This window comes from Mustela putorius, unplaced genomic scaffold, assembly GCF_011764305.1.
Source record: "Mustela putorius furo isolate JIRA1106 unplaced genomic scaffold, ASM1176430v1.1 tig00000196_pilon_pilon_pilon, whole genome shotgun sequence".
In the NCBI taxonomy this organism is placed as follows: Eukaryota; Metazoa; Chordata; class Mammalia; order Carnivora; family Mustelidae; genus Mustela; species Mustela putorius.
In genome coordinates this window covers 11,676,902-11,702,777 of record NW_025421310.1, presented here as the reverse complement: position 1 = coordinate 11,702,777, position 25,876 = coordinate 11,676,902, and the positions used below count along the sequence as shown (strand labels likewise).

At 45.3% G+C, this 25,876-nt stretch overlaps 1 protein-coding gene across 7 annotated transcripts; it reads left to right on the top strand.

The window, feature by feature from the left end:
- Positions 1-730: 730 nt before the first annotated feature.
- On the top strand, positions 731-25,650 carry ZNF114 (zinc finger protein 114). Of its 7 annotated transcripts, XM_045077094.1 has the most exons (7): positions 731-872; positions 6,182-6,334; positions 17,857-18,038; positions 18,569-18,629; positions 19,323-19,461; positions 21,562-21,688; positions 23,685-25,650. In XM_045077094.1, exons 6-7 carry the CDS (start codon positions 21,655-21,657, stop codon positions 24,683-24,685), a joined length of 1,035 nt encoding a protein of 344 aa, XP_044933029.1. In that variant the 5' UTR covers positions 731-872; positions 6,182-6,334; positions 17,857-18,038; positions 18,569-18,629; positions 19,323-19,461; positions 21,562-21,654; the 3' UTR covers positions 24,686-25,650. The 7 variants fall into 7 exon arrangements, 6 of the variants coding, with proteins under 6 accessions (XP_044933029.1, XP_012919597.1, XP_012919595.1 ...); XM_013064143.2 differs by lacking the exon at positions 19,323-19,461; XM_013064141.2 differs by lacking the exon at positions 19,323-19,461 and having other exon boundaries at positions 18,544-18,629.
- Positions 25,651-25,876: the final 226 nt, after the last annotated feature.

Below are 25,876 nucleotides of genomic sequence, written 5' to 3'. Positions count from 1 at the left end.
GGGAATGAAAGTTGGTGCAGCCACTTTGGAAAACAGTGTGGAGATTTCTTAAGAAATTAAAAATAGAGCTTCCCTATGACCCTGCAATTGCACTACTGGGTATTTACCCCAAAGATACAGATGTAGTGAAAAGAAGGGCCATCTGTACCCCAATGTTCATAGCAGCAATGGCCATGGTCGCCAAACTCTGGAAAGAACCAAGATGCCCTTCAACTGATAAATGGATAAGGAAGATGTGGTCCATATACACTATGGAGTATTATGCCTCCATCAAAAAGGATGAATACCCAACTTTTGTAGCAACATGGATAGGACTGGAAGAGATTATGCTGAGTGAAATAAGTCAAGCAGAGAAAGTCAATTTTCATATGGTTTCACTTATTTGTGTAGCATAAGAAATAACACGGAGGACATGGGGAGATGATGAAGAGGAGAAGGGAGTTGAGGGAAATTGGAGGGGGAGATGAACCATGAGAGACTATGGACTCTGAAAAAACAATCTGAGGGTTTTGGTGGGAAGTTGGATGAGCCTGGTGGTGGGTATTACGGAGGGCACGTGTTGCATGGAGTACTGGGTGTGGTGCATAAACAATGAATTCTGGTACACTGAAAAGAAATTAAAAAAAAAAAAAAAAAAGGTAGGCAGTCAGCAAGAGGCAATCCACAGCTGATAGACACTCTGGTTTGTCCCTCCCTCCCCCAAGGCCACACCTCCTGCTCTCTTCCTGCAGTGCTTACCAGCTAAACCTCAGTCTCCCCAGGGTGCAGAATGGAGAAGGCAGGTCTGTTGGCTCCGACATCCCCAGGCTGCTCTAAATTCTATTACTTTGGAGAAGGAGGACCCCAAAGGGAAGGGACAGAGGCTGAATCAGGTGAGAAGTAACGAACCTCCCCTTGTTAAATGTAGAAATCCTGCCTCCTGTTACTTATAACCTAATGCTCTCCCAGGGAGATGTGCGGTTACTGTCTTTCTATTTTATTTTATCTTGTAAGACTTTATTTTTAAGCAGTTGCTACTCCCAACGTGGGGCACGAACTCACAACCCGGAGATCAAGAGTTACCTGCTCTAGGGGCTGAGCCAGACAGGCCCCCCACTGATACTCAAAGGCAAATGTTTCTATAATAATGATTTTTACATTAATGTTTATGCTGGTGATATTCATAATTTTGAATTGTGCATGTAATACTATAATTATGACAGGGAAACTCTATTTTTTTCTTTTTTTAAAGATTTCATTTATTTATTTGACAGACAGAGATCACAAGTAGGCAGAGAGGCAGGTAGAGAAAGGTGGGGGGAAGCAGGCTCCCCCCTGAGCAGAAAGCCCAATTCATGGCTCGATCCCAGGACCCTGGGATCATGACCTGAGCCGAAGACAGAGGCTTTAACCCACTGAGACACCCAGGCACCCCTAGGGAAACTCTTATTTAAATTTAAATATATAGGGACATCTGGCTGGCTCAGTCCCTAGAGCTTGAGACTCTAGATGTCAGGATCAAGAGTTCGAGCCCCATGCTGTGTGCAGAGATTGCGTAAATAAATAAATAAATCTTGTTTAAAACATTGAAAAATATATATAGGATTTTGATACTATGGCTTGACTAACTTTGTCAAGCAAAGTGTTCTTATATGTAAAGTGGAGATAAAATTTCAGCATTGGCTAGGATCTGGATTTCATTGTCTTATTAATACTCGCTTTTTAAAAAATGTATGTTTATGTAATCTGGTACCTGGCATGGGGGATCGAACACACAACCCTGTGATCCAAGCATCATGGGCGTGATGGCTCCACCAGCTAAGCCAACCCGGCACCCTCATGCCCGTCTCACTTTTCTCTCGAACCACACAGCCTCAGCAGCTTTGGCCTCAATTTCTTTATGTGCCGATAATGATACTATGTCGATTATCACCCTGTCTTGCTAACAGATGAAAACTGCAAGTCAATAACGCATTTTATTGTAAGTGGTGTTTAGATTATCATCATATTTTCTCAAGGGCCAATTTGGTGTATGACATCTTTAAAGTGTAGTTAAAAGGCATGTAGAATATAGGTAGTATCAGTCACTTAAGTGTTTGCATTTGGCTCAGGTCATGATCTGATCCCAGGGTTCGGGGATCCAGCCCCGTGTTGGGCTCCCTGCTCAGCGGGGTGCCTGCTTCTCCCTCTCCCTCTGCCTGCTTCTCCCTCTCCCCTGCCCCATCCCCTCGATCAATACAATCTTTTTTAGAATTAAAAATAAATTTTAGGGGGCACCTGGGTGGCTCAGTGGTTGAGTGTCTGCCTTTGGCTCGGGTCATGATCCCAGGGTTCTGGGATCGAGCCCCGCATCAGGCTCTCTGCTCCATGGGAAGCCTGCTTCTCCCTCACCCACTCCCCCTGCTGTGTTCCCTCTCTCACTGTGTCTCTCTCTGTCGAATAAATAAATAAAAATCTTTTTTTAAAAAATAATAAATTTTAGAATAGAAGAAGAGGGGCATCTGTGTGCCTCAGTCGTTAAGCGTCTGCTTTCCCACTGGGTCATGATCCCAGGATCATGGGATCGATCCTGCTTAGGGCTCCCTTCTTGTCAGGAAACCTGCTTCTCCCCCTCCCACTCCCCCCTGCTTGTGTTCCCTCTCTCGCTGTCTCTCTCTCTCTCTCTGCCAAATAAATAAAATCTTTAAAAATAAAATAGAATAAAAATGGAAGAATATAGGGTACCATTGTGAGGTTGGCCAGTGACAAGGGTGACGAAGGATTGCACAGAGAGCGGAGCAACAAACAGGGCAGAATTGGTTCACTCTCCCAGGAGAGGAGAGGGACCGGACATCCAGAGAAATATCAGACGAGTTCCCATGAGGCTGGGCCCTTTAAGGGGTTTGAGGGACGTGAGAGGGTTGCCTCTGAACCCACGGGAGGTCTTGGCGGACTGAGCAGAAGGTAGCTGTTGTTCAAGGGGCTCTGTCTGGGATGTGGGTTGTGGTCTTGCTAGAGAAGAAAGTGTTTTGGAGTTGGTACCTACTTTCCAACAATGTGGGGGCACTGAGACCACCAGAAACAGAGAGTTCAGGGTCAAGTGCAGACACTTGGGAGTTTTGCTTGTAAGTGTGGCTGGGGAGCAGCAAGGGTGGCACTTTGAATAGATTCTGTTCAATGGTTTTATTGGCTTCAGTGCAAAAGATCCCTAAATTTGCATGTTACAATTTTCCTTTTATTAAAAAAAAAAAAAAGAACATATGTTTGTCGCCTTGTGCTTTCTGTTTTCTGGGTAAACAAAATGAAACTTTCATTTTTCCCTGTCTGACTTTCATTGTACATTAACTGGACAATATCATGTGTGTGTCACTACTGTGTCACTACTGATACATTTTGATTTGTTTCTACCATATATTTTATGATTTCTATTTTGCCTTATTTTAGAATTCTTTCTTTACCATTTCTTTTTTTAATTTTTTATTTATTTTAAAAAATTTTTATTTATTTATTTGACAGAGAAAGAGATCCCAAGTAGGCAGAGAGGCAGGTAGAGAGAGAGAGAGAGAGAGAGAGAGAGGAAAGCAGGCTCCCCGCTGAGCAGACAGCCCAATGCGGGGCTGGATCCCAAAATCCTGAGATCATGTGACCTGAGCCACCCGGGCACCCCAGTATGGGAAGGTTTAGACCACAAAAACTTGAAACTACCCAAAGGTCAATAAACTCTAGTACGCTACTCAGAATAAACAGTAATGAAGTTTTCAAACAGTCACGCATATGGCAAATCTCACATGCCTCCTACCCAGAGGGAAAAAACCCTGTCTCAAAAGCCTTTGCGTTGTGGTACTGCGTTTAGGACCCGTTTTCCCAAAACTGGGGAGAGAATAGAGGAGTGGTTGCCAGGACTTGGGACTGAAGCTGGCCACAGGGGGGCAGCCCAAGAAAACGTTTCCACTGCGTCAGAGTCTCCTACTTTCGGTCTGGCAGTGGCTTTGAAACTGCATTGTCAAAACTCAGAGCTGGAGCCTCAAAAACATGAATTTTATTAACTGTAAATTTCGTGGGGTATTTTTTTTTCATTTTATTTTTAAGTGATATCTACACCCAATGTGGGGCTTGAACTCGCAACCCAGAGATCAAGAGTCCGCAGCTCCAGTGACAGTCAGCCAGGCGTCCCTAAATGTAAATTTTAAAGCAAACTTTAAAAATAGGAAGTCCAGAACTGTTGAAAATGGCATAATACAGCTGATTCATGGACTCTTGATTATTTTTATGATTATCTCAAATTCGAATTTGTCTTTTGGCCGTCTCCCAAAGGAGTCAAGAACTTAGTAACATAATCCTCTTAATTCAGTGGTTCCCGAGGTTGTCCCCACAAAGAAACACCTGAACAGACCCATTAATCAGTCATTCCCCATACGTCCCTCCTCCGGCCCCTGGTAATCGCTAATCTGCTTTCCGTCTCTATAGTTTGCTTCTTCTGGACATTGATGACTGGTTTCTTTCCCTTAGCATAATGTTTTTGAGGTTCATGCATGGAGAAGGACATCGCAATACTTCATTCCTTTTTCAGGCTGAATAATATTCCATTGTATCGATAAGCATGTTGTGTTTACTCACTCATGGACCTTTGGGTTGTTTCTACCTTTTGGCTTTCTACCTTCATAGTCCTACTATTATTCATGTACAAGTTTTTCTATGAAGATCTGTTTTCCGTTCCCGTGGGTATGTACCTAAGAGTAGAATCGCTGAGTCATGGAAATTCTGTTTAATTTGGGTTTGGGGTGGCTTTTTAGATTTCCTTCCCCCCACCATAACTTATAGAGAGAGATGGGATGGGGAGGGGCAAAGAGAGAGGGGGAGAGAGAGAATTTTAAGCACGCTCCATGCCCAGGTAAAGCCCAAGGTGGGGGCTTTACGTGTCTGGATCCCAGGACCCTCGAGATCATGGCCTGAGCTGAAATCATGAGTCAGATGCTTAACCAGCTGAACCACCCAGGTGCTCCATAGATTTCTTTTTTTTATTGTATTTATTTATTTGTTAGAGAGAGAGAGAGAGCACAAGCATGGGGAGCAGCAGGCAGAGGGAGAGGTAGAAGCAGACTCCCCACTGAGCGAGGGTACTGATGTAGGACTCGATCCCAAGACCCTGAGATCATGGCCTGAGCCGAAGACAGATGCTTAACTGACCAAGCCACCCACGTGTCCCCATAGACTTCTTTTTTAAAGTAATGTCCACACTCAATGTGGGGCTTGAACTTACGACTCCCAAGATTAAGAGTTATGTGCTCTACCCACTAAGGCAGCCGAGTGCCTCCCCATTTAACTTTTTAAGGAAACCTGGAGAGTGAGTTTCTCGGGATCTTAGGGATTTTTCAAAGGTGACACCAATGCGAGGGCAAGGTTTGGAATCACTGCCCTAGGACACGCATTCTGATCAGATTTTAACATGCAGCCCTCCTAATCAAGCACACATTTGGTAGAGGAGATCTCCACATTATCCCGCAGGGCATCTGAGAAATATGCTTCGGTATTTCTTACGGTAGGATTCACCATTTGGAGAACGTCAATGGGATCCCAAACTGGGGTGATAATATCCAAGATTGTGGGTGGTTGTCAAATGTCTAAGTCACCCACAGGACGTATCAGAGAGTTGTGTTAGCGATCCGCATAGTGAGGTTCAGATTTTGGAAAAGGTAGAAGAAATGATCATCTTCAGTGACTTCATTTACGAATGATACATTTCTTCACATGACTGCCAAGGTCCCTGCTCGGTGGCCAACACATCCTTCCCAGCAGAGAGCAGCGTCAGATGTTAATTCCCCGGGACTGGTTTGCAGGAGGCAGGGAGGGGGAGGTGATGTGTTCGTCCTGACCTTGCACATCTGGGAATCATGGTGTCCTCCCACGTGGTCTGAACTCTTGTAGCTGGAGTTCGGCTACAGGTATCACATGAAGGGGTCTTGGCCCATGCCTAGAAAGCCTCCCACCCTCTGTGAACTGCTCAAATACTGATGTCCCAAGAACTACTTTTCTCTGGGAACTGGCTTTCCATTTCACATCTGAGAAATAACCACTCAGAATATTATCCTCCAGGAGTGCCTGGCTGGCTCTGTCGGTGGAGCACGTGACTCTTGATCTCAGGGTTGTAAGTTCGAGCCCCACATTGGGTACACAGAGTACTATAAAATGTTTTTTGTTTTTTGTTTTTTGTTTTTTTGAGAAGGAGGAGAAGAAGGAGAACAAGAAGAATAAGAATGTTGTCCTCTGATTCCAGGCAAGGGCCATAATCTGAACCCTGAAGATGATGAGCATTTCAAAGCAAGGATGAAGGAAACGCCTGTTTCACTCAAAAATATCATTAGAATCAGTGAGACAGGTAACATACTATACCATCTTCTTTTTTAAAAATTATCTTTAGAAAGGTATTTGAGGGAGAGAAAGCACAAGCAGGGGGAGCGGCAGAGGGAGAGTGAGAAGCAGGCTCCCCGCTGGGCAGGGAACTGGGCTCAGGATTCTAAACCGAGCCCAAGCAAGAAAATGTGCCTGGTGACCAGGGCCCAATTTGGGAGTTCTAGATCATTCCATTTTATTGCAGTGCTTCTTGCCAGAAAATATTTATCACGTCTTATCCAAATAATTGGATTTTTACCATCAAAAAAAATTCTTTTGTTCTTGAGTATATGTTTGCCTCCGAGTTTCCATTATAAAACAGTGTTCTTTGACCTTATATCAGTAGTATGGCAGATTTGTCGATCAGTGAATTTCTAGGAATTTATACTTTGGAGAGTAAGAACTTCAGAGAGGGAATTACCAATTTATTCGAGTGATTGGGGAGCAAAAAGTTGAGTGCCGAGACAGATTGGATCTTTCAACAATTTTGCTACGATCACCCCTATGGCTGCATTTGACCATGGTGTTGGGACTGGGATCATGAGGGAAATCCCAGCTAATTCTTTTTTTTTTTTTTTTTTTTTTTTGAGGATCTAGCGTCAGATCCAATTCTAGAAACATCCGTGTGAAGGTAAAATCTAACTAGGAAGTAGATGTCATCTTTTGTGATGAGTTAAGAAAATCAGAAATTTGAAAAAAGCAAAAAAGAGAGAGAGAGAGAGAGAGAGAGTCTCTGTCACCATCACATAATCAAAAACAGGAGCCAAGATTATATCTAGAATAGTGCAGTCCGATAGAATTTTCTACAGTGATGAAGATGTGCCCCATCCATGCTGTCCAGTGCAGAAGCCACAAGCCAGCTGTTACTAGCGAGCACTTGAAATATGACTCCTGTAACTGAGAAACTTGAATTTAAATTCAAGTTTAAACTTGCGCCTGGGTGGCTGAGTGTTAAAGCGTCTGCCTTCCACTCAGGTCGTGTCCTGGAATCCAGCCCCTCATGGGGCTCCCTGCTCAGTGGGGAGCCTGCTTCTCCCTCACCTACTCCCCTTGCTTGTGTTCTCTGTGTGTGTCAAATAAATAAAATTTTCTTTAAAAAAAAAGAAAGAAAGAAAACGCTGTTGGAGCAGCTGCCTTCCCCCAGAGTTTGTTTAGAGAGAATCACCCGTTAGAATTTTTCAAATGCACATTTACTTTCCTTGGCATTTTAGCTATTCCGCTGTCTCTGTTGGTGTTTTCTTCTGTGAAGACAGATAAATGCTTTGTGCATTGGGAAGATACACGCGTCCAGATCCATCATGGACTTGACCTGACCCATCGTGGGAATCATCCACAGGAAGACAAATTTGCCTTTGCTTTCTGATGTGGCCCCCATTTTCTCTCTCCGCTGTGTGATCCACAGGTCCTGGCTTTTTTCCCACTCACGTTCCTGGCTCGTTTTTGTCGATCCTGCATTTCTCAATCTTTATGTAAATGTAATTAAAGCATTTAATAGAAATGTCTTTGGAGCTCATTACCATGTTACGGTAGCCAGAATAATGGCCCTCCAGACATGCCCATGCCCTGATTCCCAAAACCTGTGGATTTGTCCCCACGCATGGCAAAAGGGATGTGTGGCCAAAATGATTAAAATGAAGACTTTGAGATGGAAGGTTATCCTGCATTTTCCGAGTGGATCCATGGGATCACCAGGGTATGTGTAAATTGGAGAGGGAAGCAGGAGTGTTGGTCACAGACGTCGCGGTGGAAGCAATGGTGGGAAGATTCACTTTCAAGATGGAGGAAAGGGCCATAACCAGGGAATCCAAGCAGCCTCTCAGCGTAGGGAAAGGCGAGGAAAGTTGGGTGAAAGTTCCAACCCTCTGAACACGGTGTTGGTTCCCCTGGCAACCATCAGCACCCTTCTGGGCTTTCTGGCAGTCGCCTCATTAGCATAACAAAAACACATTTATCAGCCTTATGGGAAATTCCAAGGATTTTTAGAAGCTCTGTGCCCCACAGGATAGAAGGCTGCTGTAGATCAGTTCGCTATGATTTCAAATCCCACTTGTTTATGACAAAAATGAAATTGTGCCCCACCCCACCATTTTTGTAAGCTCCAGGCCCAACATGGGACTTGAACTCGTGACCCTGAGACAAGAGTCAATGTGCTGTACCAACTGAGCCAGCCAGGGGTCCTCCAAAATGAAATTGTTCTTAAAAGTAAAATCGTCTTTGGGGGCCTGAGTGGCTCAGTTGGTTCAGTGACTGCCTTAGGTTCAGGTCCTGATCCCAGGTCCTGGGATCCGGCCCTGTATAGGGCTCCCTGCTTAGTGGGTGGGGAGCCTGTTTCTCCCTCTCCTTTTGCCTGCCACTCCCCTGCTTGTGCCCTCTCTCTCTGTATCAAATAAGTAAAATCTTTAAAAAAAAAAAAAAAAAAAAAGTAAAGTCATTTTGCTGGAAGCGTGAAGGACAGGATGTGGTCAAGTCATCCGTTGTCACTGGGAAGTTCTCCGTAGCTTCGCCTCAGAGGAAACCAGCCAGGGGCTTTATCAATAAAAATGTAAAAACAACTGGTGACCGGCGACATTTAGATCAGTGGAAACTGTTGCATCTGGGCAAGGAGACTGTTTGCTCTAAGTAGCTAGCTACGTAGAGGACCTTCTGAGGACCTTCGGAAGATTAGCTCCTGCCAAGGTCAAGGCAACTCGGTCCCCAACAGGTGGAAAGGGAACAGCGCCTCCCAAAGGCTGTCCGCGCAGGTGCTAGCAAGAGAGCACTCTGGCGTCAGGGGACTTTGGCTTTTGTCCGGACAGCTGGGCGTCAGCTCACCAGAGTACAACGGGTATAAAAATACATCTCAATTGAACGACTTTATTCCCGTTCATCTCCCCTTGCCTGGAACTGGTGTGACTGATCTGCCATTGGTCTGGACTGTGGTATTTCTTTATTGGCTTCCTGGAGACATTAACCTATATGCTGTTGGCTTGCAAACTTACTAGGATTTCTCGCAGTGACCCTGTGTTAAATAAATTGCTGGCAAAGACAAAGTCAATCTCCGTGCACTAGTTTGCCTTCCGAAACAAAACAAAGACCGCACATATATTTCTTATATATTTTTTAAGATTTTTAATTAATTTTTTGAGAGAGAGCACGAAGAGAGTGAGAGGGAGAAGACGACTCCCCATGGAGCGGAGAACCCGATGTGGGGCGGAGAACCTGATGTGGGGCTCGATCCTGGAATCCCAAGATCATGACCAGAGCTGAAGGCGGATGCTTAACCTACTGAGCCACCCAGGTGCCCCCTCCCAACTCCTTGTTCAATAAAACTTAGCCCTCATGCATAAAGTAAGATCAATTAATGTAGATAAGAAAAGACCCTGCTTTGGAATGTCAGGATAGAGGAGAAAATCCTTAACTGCCTTGGGGGAACTTCTGGCTTCTTTTATTCTGCATTTTATTTTCAAAGTGGATCACTTTCAAATCAAGGAGGCCCTAGGATGATACAAAGTCATTTTCCATTTCTTAAGTGTCATTAAGGAACGGAGTTACCGGATCTGTGGTGTTTGTGTTTTCTAGCACTGTCTTCCCACAATGAGAAGGAAAGACTTCTCCTCTTCCCTCTTAGGTTTGATGTAGGAAAGATGTCAGGGTTCAAAGCCGAGGCCAAGAAAGAATTCTTGAGATGTGTTTAGTGCAAAAAGGTGATTTTGTTAAAGCCCAGGGACAGGACCCTTGGGCAGAAGGAGCTGCACTGGGGACAGGAGTGGCCCATTATATACTTTCAAGCTGGGAGGGAGTTGGGGATAGTGTAAGTCTCTAAGGAATTTTGGAAGCAAGATTTCAGGACCTTGATGAGGGCTACCTATTGTTGAGAAAAGGCCTTTTATTACCATCTAATAAAACCTTAGTCATGAGACCCTTCAGATGTACATCAATGGGCCATGCGCTTGGGGGATATGAGCCAACGTGTATCTTGGTGGTAGAGATAAAGGAAGTTTCCAAAGGAATTTTTACATGTTAAAGTAGATTTTAAGGATCCTGCGGGTCAGGCTAAGATTGTCCTTTGCCCTTAGCGAAGTGTTAACATCAAGGTAGCTGAGTTTCTAGAGGAATGTCACTCTGCCTGTTTTAAGGACTTGTCAGGCTATAGGTAGTGGGGAAATTTAATATTTCTTTTGCTTTTCTTTCCCACATCAGGTTAAGCACCAGGGGCCTGCAAATTAAATAACAAAGGACAGATACATGGGAGAAAAGGCGCACAGTTTTTATTAATAGTTTCATGCTTGGTAGTTCATTGGAAAAAAGTGAAACTCAAGCAGTAGAAAAGAGGTTTTGGACCTTAAGGGAGAAGACCTAGTGAGGGAGGGGACTAAGAAATGGGGGGGGCGCTAATGAAAGATACGGGCTCTTTTAGTAAAGTCAGTTTATGCAAATTAGTCTTTGTGTTGACTCCCCCACCTTCCACAATAAGAGTCCTTTTTCTCTCCCTGGTACAGAGCTGAGGGCGGGGCGGAGAGAGGGGGTCGGGTAAAGGTACCTTCCCCAAAGAGAAATTTATGGTTTGCTTTCAGTCATTTAAGGGAAGGAGAGAGAGAGAGCTCTTCTTGCATCAACCCATTCTCGATTGCCTTCAGCTCAAAATAATCCTTACCCCAAAATGACGTATTCTGGAGTGGCATTTCCTTTTTCTCCCCCACCTTTTTGGAGATATTACTGACATATAATATTGGTAAGTTTAAGGTGTACAACGTAATTGATGCTGGGCAGTTGAGTTCAACAGTCAAGAAAGAATTCTGGCTCGATTGGTGGAGCGGGGACTCGAGCTCAGGGTTGTGAGTTCAAGCCCCATGATGGAGATAGAGATTACTTAAAAATACAATCTTTAAAAAAAAAAAAAAGGAAGAATTATTGAGATATTTTATGGTACAAAAAAGGTGCTTTTATTATAGCCTGGGGATAGGACCTGTGGGCAGAAACTGCACGTGGGGAACAGCTGGGTGGTTCAGTCAGTTAAGCGGTTAAGCGTCTGCCTTCAGCGTCTGATCTCAGGGTCCTGGGATTGAGCCCCACATCCGACTCCTTGCTCAGCAGGAAGCCTGCTTCTCCCTCTGCCTGTTCTGCTGCTCTCCATGCTTCTGCCCTCTCTCTGACAAATAGAAAAATAAAATCTTTAAAAAAGAAGGAAAGAAACTGCATGAGGTGTTAAGGTGGGAATGATTATATATTCTTGAGTTGGGGGTAGGCAGGTAGAGGTCACATGAGTCTCTAAAGGGATTTCCCTTCATTAAAGAAGTCTTAGAGGGTCCTGGAGGCCTGGGGATTGTCAAGGTCAGGTTGTTTTCTGTCACCAGCCAAGCATTTACATTAAGGCCGCCACAAGTCCCTTGAGGACTGTCCTCAACCTGCCTCAGATATTTATCAGTGGGATTTAATTTTATCTGCATTTCTCTTCCCTTCATTCTCCTTATCATCATGATTTTATAGGGAAGGAAAGGCTTTCCAGCTGGACTAAGAATTAAATTTACTGGGGCGCCTGGGTGGCTCGGTGGGTTAAGCCGCTGCCTTCGGCTCAAGTCATGATCTCAGGGTCCTGGATCGAGTCCCACATCGGGGTCTCTGCTCTGCAGGGACCCTGCTTCCTCCTCTCTCTCTCTCTGCCTGCCTCTCTGCCTACTTGTGATCTCTCTGTCAAATAAATAAATAAAATCTTTAAAAATAAATAAATAAATAATTTTACATGAGACAGGGGCACCTGGGTGGCTCTGTTGGTTAAAGCCTCTGCCTTGGCTCAGGTCATGATCTCAGGGTTCTCGGATGGAGCCCCAGATCGGATCGAGCCCCAGATCGGGCTCTCTGCTCAGCAGGGAGCCTGCTTCCCCCTCTCTCTGCCTGCTTCTCTCCCTACTTGTGGTGTCTCTCTCTCTCTCTGTCAAATAAATAAATAAAATCTTTAAAAAGATAAATAAATAAAATAAACTATTTTTTTAAATCTTGGCTGTATTGGGGAGGGGGCTAAGGAGAGCCTCTTACCTTTAAAGGAATAAAAATTGTAGTGACGGCTGAATTCCCAATAAAAAGATCGGACCACAGAGAAAGGACAGAGTGATGTCTTGAAAGTGTGAAGGAGAAAGTTCCTACCCAGCATTCTATACCCAGTAAAAATATCCCTAAGAATAAGAAGGAAATGGACCATTTTGAGGCAAGAATTTTAGAGAATTTATCACCAGCTGCCTTACACTAAGGGGGAAAAAAAGAAAAGAAAAAGAATGCAGATGGAAACAAAGATGCAGAAAGGACCAAAGACACAAAAAGAAGGTTAAATATCAAGGGAAATTCAAATTAACGTTGGTCTTATAAAACAATAGGGATAACATCATGTAGGATTTAAAATGCAAACTGTTCCAAAACACATAACACAAGTAGGCCTATAAATTGCAAGGGAGTAAGTGAATTTAAATTCTGAGGTCTTGGGACGCCTGGGTGGCTCAGTGGGTTAAGCAGCTGCCTTCGGCTCAGGTCATGATCCCAGCGTCCTGGGATCGAGTCCCATATCGGGCTCCTTGCTCGGCAGGGAGCCTGCTTCTCCCTCTACCTCCACCTGCCATTCTGTCTGCCTGTGCTCGCTCTCTGCCCCCCCCCTCTCTCTGATAAATAAATAAAACCTTTAAAAAAATAAAAATAAATAAATTCTAAGGTCTTTACATTATCTTTGATGTAATAAAACTATAATTATATACTAGATATTTATGTCAAGAATGTGTTTTCTGGGGCACCTGGCTGGCTCAGTCAGTGGGGCATGTGACTCTTGATTTTGGGATTGTGAGTTTGAGCCCTAAGTGTTGGTTGTAGAGATTACTTAAAAATAAAATCCTTTAAAAAAAAATGTATTTTGAGATCTCTAGCGTAACTGAAAAAAAAATTTAAAGATTGAATAATTTAGAGAGGGATTATAAAATAATCCAAGATTTGGCAAGAAAGTAAAAAAAGGAACACAGGACATTAAGGAGAAAATATAAATTAAATTATAAAATGGCAGATTTAAATTCAGTTATATCAGTAACTACATTAAATATAAATGGATTGACTCCAATTCAAAGACAAAGTTTTTCAGATGGGATTTTTAAGATTCAGTTATTAAAAATAAAAATTCACTTACTACAGAGCTTATAGAAATGTGCTTTAAGTATAATGATACCGAAGAGTGGAAAGCAGAAGTCTTAAAATAAATTATAACATAAAAACACTAACTTAAAGGGGCGCCTGGGTGACTCAATGGGTTAAAGCCTCTGCCTTCAGCTCAGGTCATGATCCCAGGGTCCTGGGATAGAGGTCCGCATCGGGCTCTCTGCTCAGCGGAAAGCCTGCTTCTCCCTCTCCCCATCTCCCTGCTTGTGTTCCCTGTCTCTGTGTCTCTCTGTCAAATAATAAATAAAATCTTTTAAAAAAAGGAAATGCAATGCTTTCCCACATCTCCAAGACAATTAAAAAACAAAACAAAACACTAACTTAAAAAAAAATTGTGTTTTTTACACCCACTTTTTTTCTTGATTTCTTTTTAAAATTTTATTTATTCATTTGAGAAGGAGGACAAGCAAAGGGAGGGGCTGAGGGAGAGGGAAAAGCAGACTCCCCACTGAGCAGGGAGCCCAATCTGGAGCTCATTCCAGGACCTGGAGATCATGACCAGAGCCAAAGGCAGACGCTTAACCATCTGAGCCCCCCAGGTGCCCCTCTTAAGACTTTTTTTTTTTTAAAGCAATCTCTACACCCAACCTGAGGATCCAAATCACAGCCTTGAGATCAGGAGTCCCACGCTATACAAACTGAACCAGCCAGATGCCCCTGGACACCCATGTTTATAGCATAATGCACAAAAGCCCAAAGGGGAAAACAACCCACATTCAATGAACGGATGAAGGGATAAACCAATGTGGTGTAATCTTACAGTGGAATATTATTCACCAATAAAAAAGAAGCAAAGCATGGATACAGACCACGACATGGATGAACCTTGAAAACATTAAATAAAATGGGGTGCCTGGTGGCTCAGTGCATTAAGCCTCTGTCTTCAGCTCAGGTCAGGATCTCAGGGTCCTGGGATCAAGCCCAGGATCAGTCTCTCTGCTCAGCAGGGAGCCTGCTTCCCCCCACTCCCTCTGCCTGCCTCTCCGCCTACTTGTGATCTCTGTCAAATAAATAAATAAAATCTTTTTAAAAAATTAAATTAAAAGCCAGACACAAAAGCACAAGTATTATATGATTCCAGTTCTAGGAGGTACTTAGAATTGTCAGAGTCATAGAGGCAGAACGCAAGTAGAGGTTATTAGCGGCTGGAGGGAAAAGGAAATGGGGACATGCACTAAAATTGTGCTAAGTTCAGACACCTCGGTGGCTCAGTCGGTTAAGAGTCTGCCCCCAATTCCAGTCATGATTCCAGGGTCCTGGGATTGAGTCCCACATCTGGTTTCTTGCTCCTTGGGGAGCTTGCTTCTCCCTCTACCTGTTGCTCCTCCTGCTTGTGCCCGTGCTCTCTCTCTCTCTCTCAGGTATATTAAGAGAATAAAATATTTTTTAAAAATAAAAAGTAGGGGCACCTGGGTGACTCAGTGTGTTAAAGCCTCTGCCTTCAGCTCAGGTCGTGATCCCATGGTCCTGGGATCAAGCCCCCCATGGGGACGGATCTCTCTCAGCAGGGAGCCTACTTCCCTTCCTCTCTCTTTGCCTGCCTCTCTGCCTACTTGTGATCTCTGTCTGTCAAATAAATAAATAAAATCTTTTAAAAAAAGAACAAAGAAAAAAATAAGAATAAATAAAAATAAAAAGTAGGGGCGTCTGGGTGGCTCAGTGGGTTAAAGCCTCTGCCTTTGACTCAGGTCATGATCCCAGGGTCCTGGGATCAAGCCCCGCATCGGGCTCTCTGCTCCGTAGGGAGCCGGCTTCCTCCTCTCTCTCTCTGCCTGCCTCTCTGCCTACTTGTGATCTCTGTCTGTCAATTAAGTAAATAAAATCTTTTAAAAATAAAAATATAAGTTAAATAAAATAAAAAGTAAAATCAAATTGTGCTAAGTGACTGATGTCAGCCTTCTGTGACCCTCTCAAGTGACCTCAAGGAAGAATCAAAACCAGAAAAATAAACAACAGTTAAACAGAGGCATGCAAGCAACACTTTTAAACAATCAGATAAAAAACATAATGTATTAAGATGACCTGAGGGTATTTCTTGTGTCTCAGTGGAAATCCGTAAACCTTAATTTTAACAACTGTAACAAGTTATACCTTGTGATGCTCAAGTACTTAGAGAAATGCTTACAAACAGATACCCCTCTCCCTTCTGTAGATATAGTCCCCAGCAGCTAACAAGCTTTGGAGGACCTCTTCAGAGCAATCGGAAAGACTCCTTCCCAGGCTATGGTGAATAAAAGTCGGTTTTCTTGCAATTGGCAGGATTTAGTCTTTAATAGATACAGACCTTTCGTTTGGAAAGAGAAAAACGTTCTGCAGTCAGACAGTGGGGATGATTGCCCAACGGTTGGAATGGGTTTAATGCCACTGAACTAGACCCTTTAAATAGTGCAAGAGTTCATGTGTTGTGTATATTTATCACAACAGAAATTGATTGTAGTGTAGGTGGGGGTAGAGGGAGAGAGAGGAAGAGACAGAGCGCAGAGGATTCTTAGGACAGTGAAAATACTCAGTGTGAATTTACAGTGATGGATAGATGGACACATTTATCCAAATCCATAGAGTGTACACCGCGGAGAGTGAACCCCAAGGCAAACTATGGGCTTTGGCTGATTACTGTATGTAAGTTCATCTCTGGTTTAAAAAAAAGGGGGGGGGCGCCTGGGTGGCTCAGTGGGTTAAGAGAGGTGAAGGGAATTCCTGTAAGAGTGGCACTGCGATGTCGCCCTCTGGTCCCCAAAGAGATTAGTGAGGGCTGCCAGATGTGCCTTTCTTTCGTACCGGGGAACCTCAGGTGGTGGTTGGTACTGACAAATCCTTTACCTATGATTTTGTGTTTGGCCCGTCTGCAGAACAGGAAGAAGTCTTCAATACAGCAGTAGCTCCACTCATAAAAGGCATATTTAAAGCTCAGGACATGATCCCAGGGTGCTGGGATCGAGCCCCACGTCGGACTCTCTGCTCAGCTGGGAGCCTGCTTCCTCCTCTCTCTCTCTCTCTGCCTGCCTCTCTGCCTACTTGTGATCCCTGTCTATCAAATAAAGAAATAAAATCTTAAAAAAAAAAAAAAAGGCATCCTGGAGAGTAATGTTGATAAGGAAGGAGACCATGTTTGGGGCCGGGGAGATACAGGAAATCTCTGTACCGCCCAAGTTTTATTGTAAACCTAATACTGCTTTAAAAATAATGAAGCATTTTTTAAAAAACGAGTTTAGGGGGTACCCAGCTGGCTCAGTCAGCGGAGCATGTGGTGAAGGACCCCAGGTCAGAACTATAGTATAGCCTATAAGTTTTAACATTCTTTTTATAACCAGCTCATGCTAACTAAGAAACTGTGGCCAGCTGACCATAGATAAGGGAGTCAGCAAGCAGCATAACAGGATAACGAATAGCAAAAATCTGTGTTTAACCCAGCTGGTTCTGGCTTCTGTATAATAATGCTTCTAATGCTTTGCTACAAAATGAAAAATTGCTTAAACCCTCGCTCGCTGTGTAATCAAATAAAGTTATACCCTTCCCCTGTTAAGAATTTCCCCTACTACTAAGTAAAATTGATAAGGGTTGTCTCCCGTACCAAGGCCGGAGACGTGCGGTTCAGCACTATACAGATAAAGGTTAGAAATGTGCAATTCAACACGTACCCTCTACTGTACACTACCTGAACGGTGACTGGCCAGAATGTATGGTTGGTTTTAAAGGAGTGGCTACCTGTGTGTAGGCCTTGCTGTAACGCTTTGAAATTACTGGCTAGAAAAGTGAGGGCTCTGATGTAATGGACTGTAAAATTCTATATTAAGTCATTCCCAAAACAGATCCGGGCTCTCAGACACTGACCCATCCCTCGCGGATTTTGTGGTCAAGTGTCCCTGGGAGTCCGAGCATGCCCGATTAAAATCCTCTTGTGAGTGCGTCCTTGGGTGCGGGTCCACTAGGGTCTTTCAGTGGGACTGCTGATCTCTCTTGATCTGGGCGGGGCGGGGGGGGGGGGTTTGTGAATTCGAGCCCCACCTTGGGAGTAGAGATTATTTTTTGAAAAACGAGTTTAGGTATATATTAGTATTAAACAATGAAAGCTTTAGAGTAGAATGGCATGACTAGAAAAGAGACATTTAAGACAAATTTAATTGATTTAATGGACTTTTGGTGGCTCCCTGCCCTTCTTTCCTAGAGTCAGAGGAACGGGCTGGGCTGGCCTCAGTCTTTGGGGGAGGGGCGGAGGGCGAGGACGGGAGGGTGGAGGGGAGGTGACAGGGTGGCGGGGGGAGGGGCATGTAAATCACGTCTTGTCGGGGCCCATCCAGAATAAATTCTCTAATTGAGGTTAAACGCTTTATTCCACCGAAGGGTTTCGCAGGGCGCCCGAAGGTCACGTGACTCCGGATCCAGGCGCTTTGACAGCAGCGAGGGGAGCTGGGTCGGGACCCTCGCCGGCTGAATTTTAGGCAGCTGTTTTCTTTCGCTGGAATTTGGGATCGGAGGTCGCTCCTGCTCCTCGCCGGAGGGTCGCTGGTTCAATCCCAGTAACGGTCAGAATAGTATTTTCGGAGGACTGTTCGCGCAAACCTTGCAGTTATCCGTCAGCCCGCGCTCGCCGAGTGGGGAAGGTTGCAAAAGGAAAAGAGGGGGGGGGGCCCAAGAGGGAAACCAGGGACCCTTCCACCACACTGTCCTTTTCCAGCTCTGAGAAGTCCTCTTTTCCCTGGGAAGTGGTTCTTATTTCCGGGCTCCCCCAAGGACCAGAAGTGGCTGGGGAGAAAGTTCTGCGGGACCCGGGGGTGGAGAGGGGGAGTCCCAGAGCCCGGCAGGGGTGCAGGTCCCAGGATCCCCTTCCTGTGGCTCCTCCTCCCTCCGCCCCTACCCAATCCCTCAAACCATCCATTTTGAGGAGGGGGTCCGGAAGCAGGTACAAAGGGCCTGGGCAGGACGAGTCTCTGTCGTCGATCCTTCCTGGGGGGTGGGGGGGGGGGGGGCGTCGTTTTGTTTTATTTGTTTCTTTAGTTATTTTTACAGTCCCACTCCTCCGGTCCTCAGCCCTGCAACCCTCTGCCTCGCACAGGGAACGAGCCCTTAGGCTGCGCTGCCCGCAGGCCGGTCCCGAAGCCGGTGTTGTTGAGATGGTGAGTGTGCGCGGTTCTCGCGGAGTCCACACTGCTGGGGGAACCGGGTCAGGTTCCGGGGAGTAGGGAGCCGTTGTCCGGGGAAGCCTGATTCTTTCCGTCCCAGAGGAGAGAGGAGGCCGAGAGTGGCCCGCGCGTCGAGCCCTAAATGCGCCTTTCTCCTTGCCTCAGGGGGCACTCCCTGGCCGGGGCTGGGGGACACCCGCCTGCGGCGGAGGTGGGGCTGCAGCGGGGCGGGGCGGGGGCGGGGCGGGGTTGCTGTTTAGATCCAGGTAAGTCTTGGAGTCTGTCGTGATTAGGGCGAGCTGAAAAATTCTGGGCACAATCAGATCGAGGGGATGGCCATTGGGGTTCTCTTCTGGGGAAAGGGTTGCCGGATTTGAGTAGGGTCCGGAAGCACGTTCTTCCTTTTTGAGGAACTGAGGTCTCGGTTAAGGGCATTTATAAAAGGCCAAGGTGAAAGGAGTTCAGGGGAGTGGACAGGATCAAACCCCCTGGTCTCAACAAGTTGCCTGTTTGTCCTTCACCGACTCCAGGAAGGTCTGTTCCCAGGGAAGCTCCGGGCAGCGGTGGGAACGAGTTTCACTGTCCCGATGTGGGTGTTTTCCTTCCACCTGCTTACCTGAGCCCACCCAGAACTATGAATTCTCTTTTGGTTTTGTTTTTTGCTTTTCCCACTGCTCCAAACCCCAGGGTGTCTGAGATCACCAGGGACTCACCCGGAGCCCCAGTTATCTGGGTTTGTTGCAAGGACAGAGAGACAGAGATCCACCCCAGAGAGGAACCTTGCAAATGAAGGGATGGAGGCATTCATTCCTTACAGGATTGAGAGGTGCGGGGCGGGGAGGGGGTGGGAGGAAGGGAGGGGGTGGAATTCAGAGTAAATGTAACTGCAGGCTGGCTTAGATAGGCTCAGGCTGAACTGCGTGTGAAGGAATGATCTGGACCGGACTGTCCCTTGGAAACTACAAGGTCACATAGAGGTGGAATGTTGTGTCCCAAACCCCTTATCTGAAGGTCTGCCCAGAGTTGCACTTGGAGGCTGCCTCCCGGTCCAAGTGACTCAGGACTCCCCCCCAGGCAGGAGTGGGATGTACTTTTCTTACTGATAGGATGTCAAACAGCAGCATTTTTGAGGGCTGTGATTTTTAGGGAACAAAGTTTATCGGTGAGTTAGCAAACAAGTAAGGGGGTGGGGGGGTGGGGAAGAATCCTTTTGACTTTGCTGCTGGTTTCCTCGGGGTCTGATCTCTTCACCTGATGAGTGGTAGGGCGGGTTTGCAGCCTTGCATTCACGGTGATGGGGCTGCCTGTAATCGCCAGCTTGCCCCGACACTTAGTAACTTTGTCATACTGAGGGTCGTGTTTCTGTTTGTTTTGTGAAAACCTGAGTTCGCGTGAACCCCAGAGTAGTGAATGCGAGGGGATCTTGGGGACCCCACATAAATGTTTGGCATTTTGAAGCCTAGGTAGGATGGATGTCTGTTTCTTAAGAAATGGATTCGGTATATATTTTTTAAAGATTGACTTTATTTATTTGTGGGAGAGATTGAGAGAGAGACAGAGAGAGCACAAGCAGGCGGAGCGACAGAGGCAGAGGGAGAAGCAGGCTCCCCCCACCCAGCAGGGAGTCCTGATGTGGAGCTCGACCGGAGAATCGGTGTATTTAAGAAGATGTGGGTACTCTGACACCTGGTACATTGTTTGCACCCCTAGGGAATTTTGAAATATGAAAGCCATTAATTAAATCTCTCCAGTAGAAGGAATTTTTATTTTAGTTGGAAAAGATGACTTCAAGGCTTAAAAAAAAAAAAAAGCCAACCTCATCAATTGTATTGTAAATTACTTAATTGTAGGTTGTGTTTTGCTTGATAATGTATTTCTGGAATATGTAATAATAGATCAATGTGTTTAAAAAATTGCAGGTTGGTTGGGGTAGATCTTGAAGGCTTCCTCCATCTGCCCTGGTTCGCTCTGTTCGAGGCTCCTGGCTGCGCAGAAGCAGCCACTTTTGTAGATCCTTGCCTGTCTTTTCAAGGTTCCTTATTTTTCCTTTAATTCATGAAAATGAGAAAATGAGCTCATTGTGCACTCTTCTGCAGCTAGTGTTACAGATCTTAAAAGGCTCAGGTGACCGAATGTCATATGGGGGGTCTTCCGAGACCGACAAGGGTATTTGATTCTATAAAAACACTACTGCTCGTGTTTCTCTTTTAAAAGATATTTATTTATTTATTTATTTATTTATTTATTTATTTGACAGAGGGAGAGAGAGAGATCACAAGTAGGCAGAGAGACAGGCAGAGGGAGAAGCAGGCTCCCCGCCGAGCAGAGAGCCCGATGTGGGCCGGATCCCAGGACTCTGCGACCATGACCCACGCCGAAGGCAGAGGCTCAACCCACGGGGCCCACCCAGGTGCCCTTGTGGCCCCATTTTAAAAGATTCCTCATGCTTTAGAGATAGGAAATGCACGTATTTAAGGATGCAATGCTATGATAGCTGGAGTTTTGTTGACAATAATGCGATAGGAGAAGGGCAGTGAAGGGGGATGGGTGGAAACAGGTAGATGGTGGGTGAGGGCTTGTTTGCATTTCCTTTTCCCTGTATTATGCGTGTTCACACTTTCCATGATTTAACAGCAAATGGTTAGACAGATCTTTTGTACTGCTAAGCTTTTTTTCCCCTCTATTTAAAGATTTTAAGCAGTCTCTACACCCAAGGTGGAGCTCCAACCCCCAACCCCAAGATCAAGAGTCACACATTGCACTGACTGAGCCACCCAGGTGCCCCCTCATGGTACCTCTTTCACAACCGCCTTCTTTCCAAATCTTGTCCCATTCACAGGTCCTGGGGGTTAAGACATTGGCATATCTTGGGAGGGGACGCATTTCAGCTCATAACAGTGCTCCCCAAATGGGTGTGTTGTTCTAGGACCCTGTGACCTTCACAGACGTGGCCGTGAACTTCACCAGGGAGGAGTGGGCCCTCCTGGACTCCAGGCAGAGAATTCTCTATAGAGACGTGATGTTGGAAAACTGCAGGAACCTGGCCTCTCTGGGTGAGCATCCTACCCTCCCAGACATGTTCATGGCCAGGACAAATGCGAGTCAGACCCCCTCCTAGGTTCCCAGAGCGGTGCTGAGAAATGGGGTGGGACTTGCTGAATAACCAAGATGGGGCCACCGCCCCCCCCCGGGGGGTGGACTAGAGTTCACCCCATGAGACAGGAAATCTGTCCATTGCATTGCATTTTTATTCTCTTCCTGATTAACAGCCCTCGGGAGGTCCTTAGGTGGGTGAACATGGAGAACAGAGCGTTTCGTGAGGAAAACAGAGGGACCACTTTGTTGCTCCCTACTCACACTTACTTAGCTCCAGAACCCCTGCAGACCACAATGTGCACCCCTGTTTCATGGAAAATCCTGGCCCTGCTCTCTTGAGCCATCATGCACTGTCCCGTTTCCCGTGACCGGGCATCTCAACTAGGCAAACAGAGTCTGGTCTCCCAATTGGAGCAAGAAGCTGGTCTGGGAATGGTGCGGGGGAATTTTACCTTGTGCACCTGCCTGCTGGGAAGACAGGAATCCTTACAAGGAAGGATTTTCCAATGTGGAAATGTTGATGAAGAATCCATTTCATCCATGTGCAAAACAGCTGTGGCTCCTCAGAAAGTTAAATGTAGAATTACTGTATGACCCAGTAATTCCATTCCTTAGTATCTACCCAAGGGGTTGAAAGCAGATGTTCCAGAAGATACAGGTGTGTTCATAGCAACACTCCCCACAGCAGCCACAATGTGGGAATCAACCAACTGTCCATCAACAGATGAATGGACAAATGAAATATGGTAAACAGGTTGCAATATGGACGAACCTCAAATGCAGCATCTTGTTAAGTGGAAAAAGGCAGACACGAAAGACAATGTATTACCTGATTTCATTTATATGAAATATTTAGCATAGGCAAATCTATAGAAACAGAAAGCCAGTTCGCGGTTACCAAGGGCTGGAGGGAAGAACAGGGAGTGGCCGCTTCATGGTCTTGTAGTTCTCTTTCCTTTGGGGGTGATGGAGATGTCCTGGAACTGAGTAGCGGTGCTCTTTGCACCACATGGCCAATGTCCTTGATGCCACTGAAGGGTACACTTTAAAATGGTTACTTTTATGTTAAGTGAATTTCATTGCAATTTTTTTTTAATTTTTAAGATTTTATTTACTTATTTGAGAGAGAGACAGTGCACAAGCTGGGGAGAGGCAGAGAGAGAGGGAGAAACAGACTCCCCGCTGAGCAGGGAGCCCAATGTGGGGCGTGATCTCAGGGCCTGGGATCATGACCTGAGGTGAAGGCAGATGCTTCGTCGACTGAGCCACCCAGAGGCCCCACCCCTTCATCTTTAAAATTACACATGGGCTTTGTCTTGGTCTGTTAGGGCTGCTATGACAGAACACCACGGCTTGGGTGACTTACACACAGACTTTCTCCCACATTCTGGAGGCTGGAAAGTTCCAGGTCAAGGAGCCAGCAGGTTCATTCCCAGTGAGGTCTCTCTCCCCGGTTTGCAGATGGCCACCTTCTCATTGTGTCCTCACATGGTGGAGAGACAGTGAGTTCCATTCCCCAGCTCTTGTGAGGACGCTAGTCCCATCATGGGGGCCCCCACTGTCCTAGCTCATCTCAACCCCATTACTCCCAGAGGCCCCACCTACAAATACTATCCCATGGGGGGGTAGTTAGGGCTTCAACATAGGGTTTTGTAGGAAACACAAATTCAGTCCATGACAGACTCTTTGTTCCATTCTTGCCCATGTGGCATTCCTGACTATGCTCTTAATCCCCACAGAACCCATCATCACCACGGTCAAGCTCCTGATGCGGCCCAAATCCCTGATGTCTTTCTGCTTCACTTGCTTGGTCTTCCTTCCCTTTCACATCCCCCTCACATATGCTGAGTGAATGTTTGAAAAGAAACCCACACCGGTGTTTGCCTGTTTTAGCATCTCCAACCCACCTTAACGGTCAACAAAGAACTTAACTTTTGTGTCCCTTTATTTCAGATTTGCTAAAGCAACATCAGACAAAAAACTCAACCCCTCAGCCAGACATTCTTGCTAAAAAGACACCTGTTGAAGCAAAGAGAGTATGCACCGTGAGCCATGCTTCCCAGCAGTCCCTATTGGGAGAAGACCGGAAATGCCACAAAACAGACAAACCACTCACACAAAGGGAGCAAAAGTTGAAGCGAGTTGCCACTGTACACGAAAAAGATGAGTCTCCGGTTAGAATCCATGACTCTCATGATATGAGGGACGACTCTCTCCCTCGCTCATGGAGAGATTCTACAGGAAACCGTATCCAGAAACATGGCTCAAACATTCTGAAACAAAATCCTGCCCTAACCAGTCATCAAAAGATCTACAGAAACAACAAAAATGATACAATCTTGCAGCATGTTGAGACGACCCCATCTGTAGGACATCAGATGGAGCCAGAGTCCAAAATATGGACTGACCGTCAGAACAATGTGCTTCAGACCCATAATAATATCTGCAGGGGGGTGGACTTCCATGAATGGGATCCATTTGGAAAAACCTTTGAGGAAGACATTTCCCTTAGGTTATGCAAGACTCCCATGAAAGAGAAGACTTATGAGTCTAATCCATGTGAAATCACCTTCCAAAATAGCTCGACCCATGATGTGCAGAGGCAACCCGATATGGCAGAGGCAAATCACGAGAAGAATCAAGGTGTGAAAACCTCTGTCCACATTGCAAATTCTGACTCACACAGGAAGACTAAGACCAGAGAGGGGAGATATATATGTCAAGATTGTAGGAAAAGTTACGTGTATCTGTCATTCCTTAGGAAACACATGGAAATTCACACCGGAGAGAAACCTTATGAATGCAAGACCTGTGGGAAAGCCTTTAGATATACCTTACACCTTGACAAACACTTAGCAAAGCACATTAGGAAGAAGCCCTATAAATGTGAGGAATGTGGGAAAGACTTCACCAATTCTCACAGATTTAAAAGCCATCTGAAAACTCACCGTTGAGGGATGCCTGGTCAGCTCAATGGGGAGAGCTTGCGACTCTTGCTCTCGGGGTTGTGAGTCTGAGCCCCACGTCGGGCGTAGAGATTGTTTAAATAAATAGATGAGCTTTAAAAATAAATAGATAAAAATAAGAATTCACAGTTGAGGGGTCCTGTGAATGAAAGGAATGTGAGAAAAGCTTCATTAATTTTCTCAAAAGACCAAGCACATAAGGACATGTTAAGGGAACTCAAGTCTTCCCTGAAGGATGAAAATGTGAGAATTCACACATTTACATATTCACATCTTGTGAAGGTAAGGTCTAGAAAGATTTTATGCCTTCCTGCTTTATGACTTCTTCATTTTTTATTAACTAGTAATATTTTTTAAGTAGACTCCATGCCCAGCATGGAGCCCAACATGGGGCTTGAACTCCCGATCCTGAGATCAAGACCTGAGCTGAGATCTAGAGTCCCCTGCTTAATAGACTGAGCCACCCAGGCACCCCCTTCTTTCATCTTCAGTAGACATTTGTTCTCACATTGGAGAGAAATGCCATGAATCTAAGGAATGTGGAAAAGCCTTCAACATTGTCTCAACATAATCCCAATGTAATCCCTGTAAGAACTCACACTGCAGAGTAAGGAATGTGGGAAAGACCCCTTTGAAACTTACTCCTTAAGTTACAGCCAGAGAGGTACTGCGATTGTAATAGATAGAAGAAAGCCTTCCGTAAGATGAGTACATAGTTGGAGAGAAACACAGTAAATGTTAAGATTGCTGCTATTATATCATCTCATCCTTCAACTGGGACCAAAATTTGTGATTCTCCAGTTTTTCTTCTCTAATAAAATCCTAGAAGATGATGAAAATCCCCCTATACGCCCTTGCAACTCTGCCATGTGAATTTCAGTATGTAGCAGATTTGTTAGAATTTATATCCAGATGGTCTCTCCAACATGAACATCTGTTTAAACCTCATTTAATTCCAATTGTGGTGTAGTGTGCTCCATGATAAGGCTTTTTTTTTTTTTTTTGGTCAGTTGGATTTTACTGGTCATGATTTGATGGCTTTATGGTCAGAGGATGCGGTCTTTATGATGTTGATGATGTGAGACAAGTGTTCTGATGATCGTTTCAATCTCTTGGAGCTAATTCTGTCAATTACCTGACCATATTATTTTTTTCTCATCCTCTTTACTAAGGGTGCAT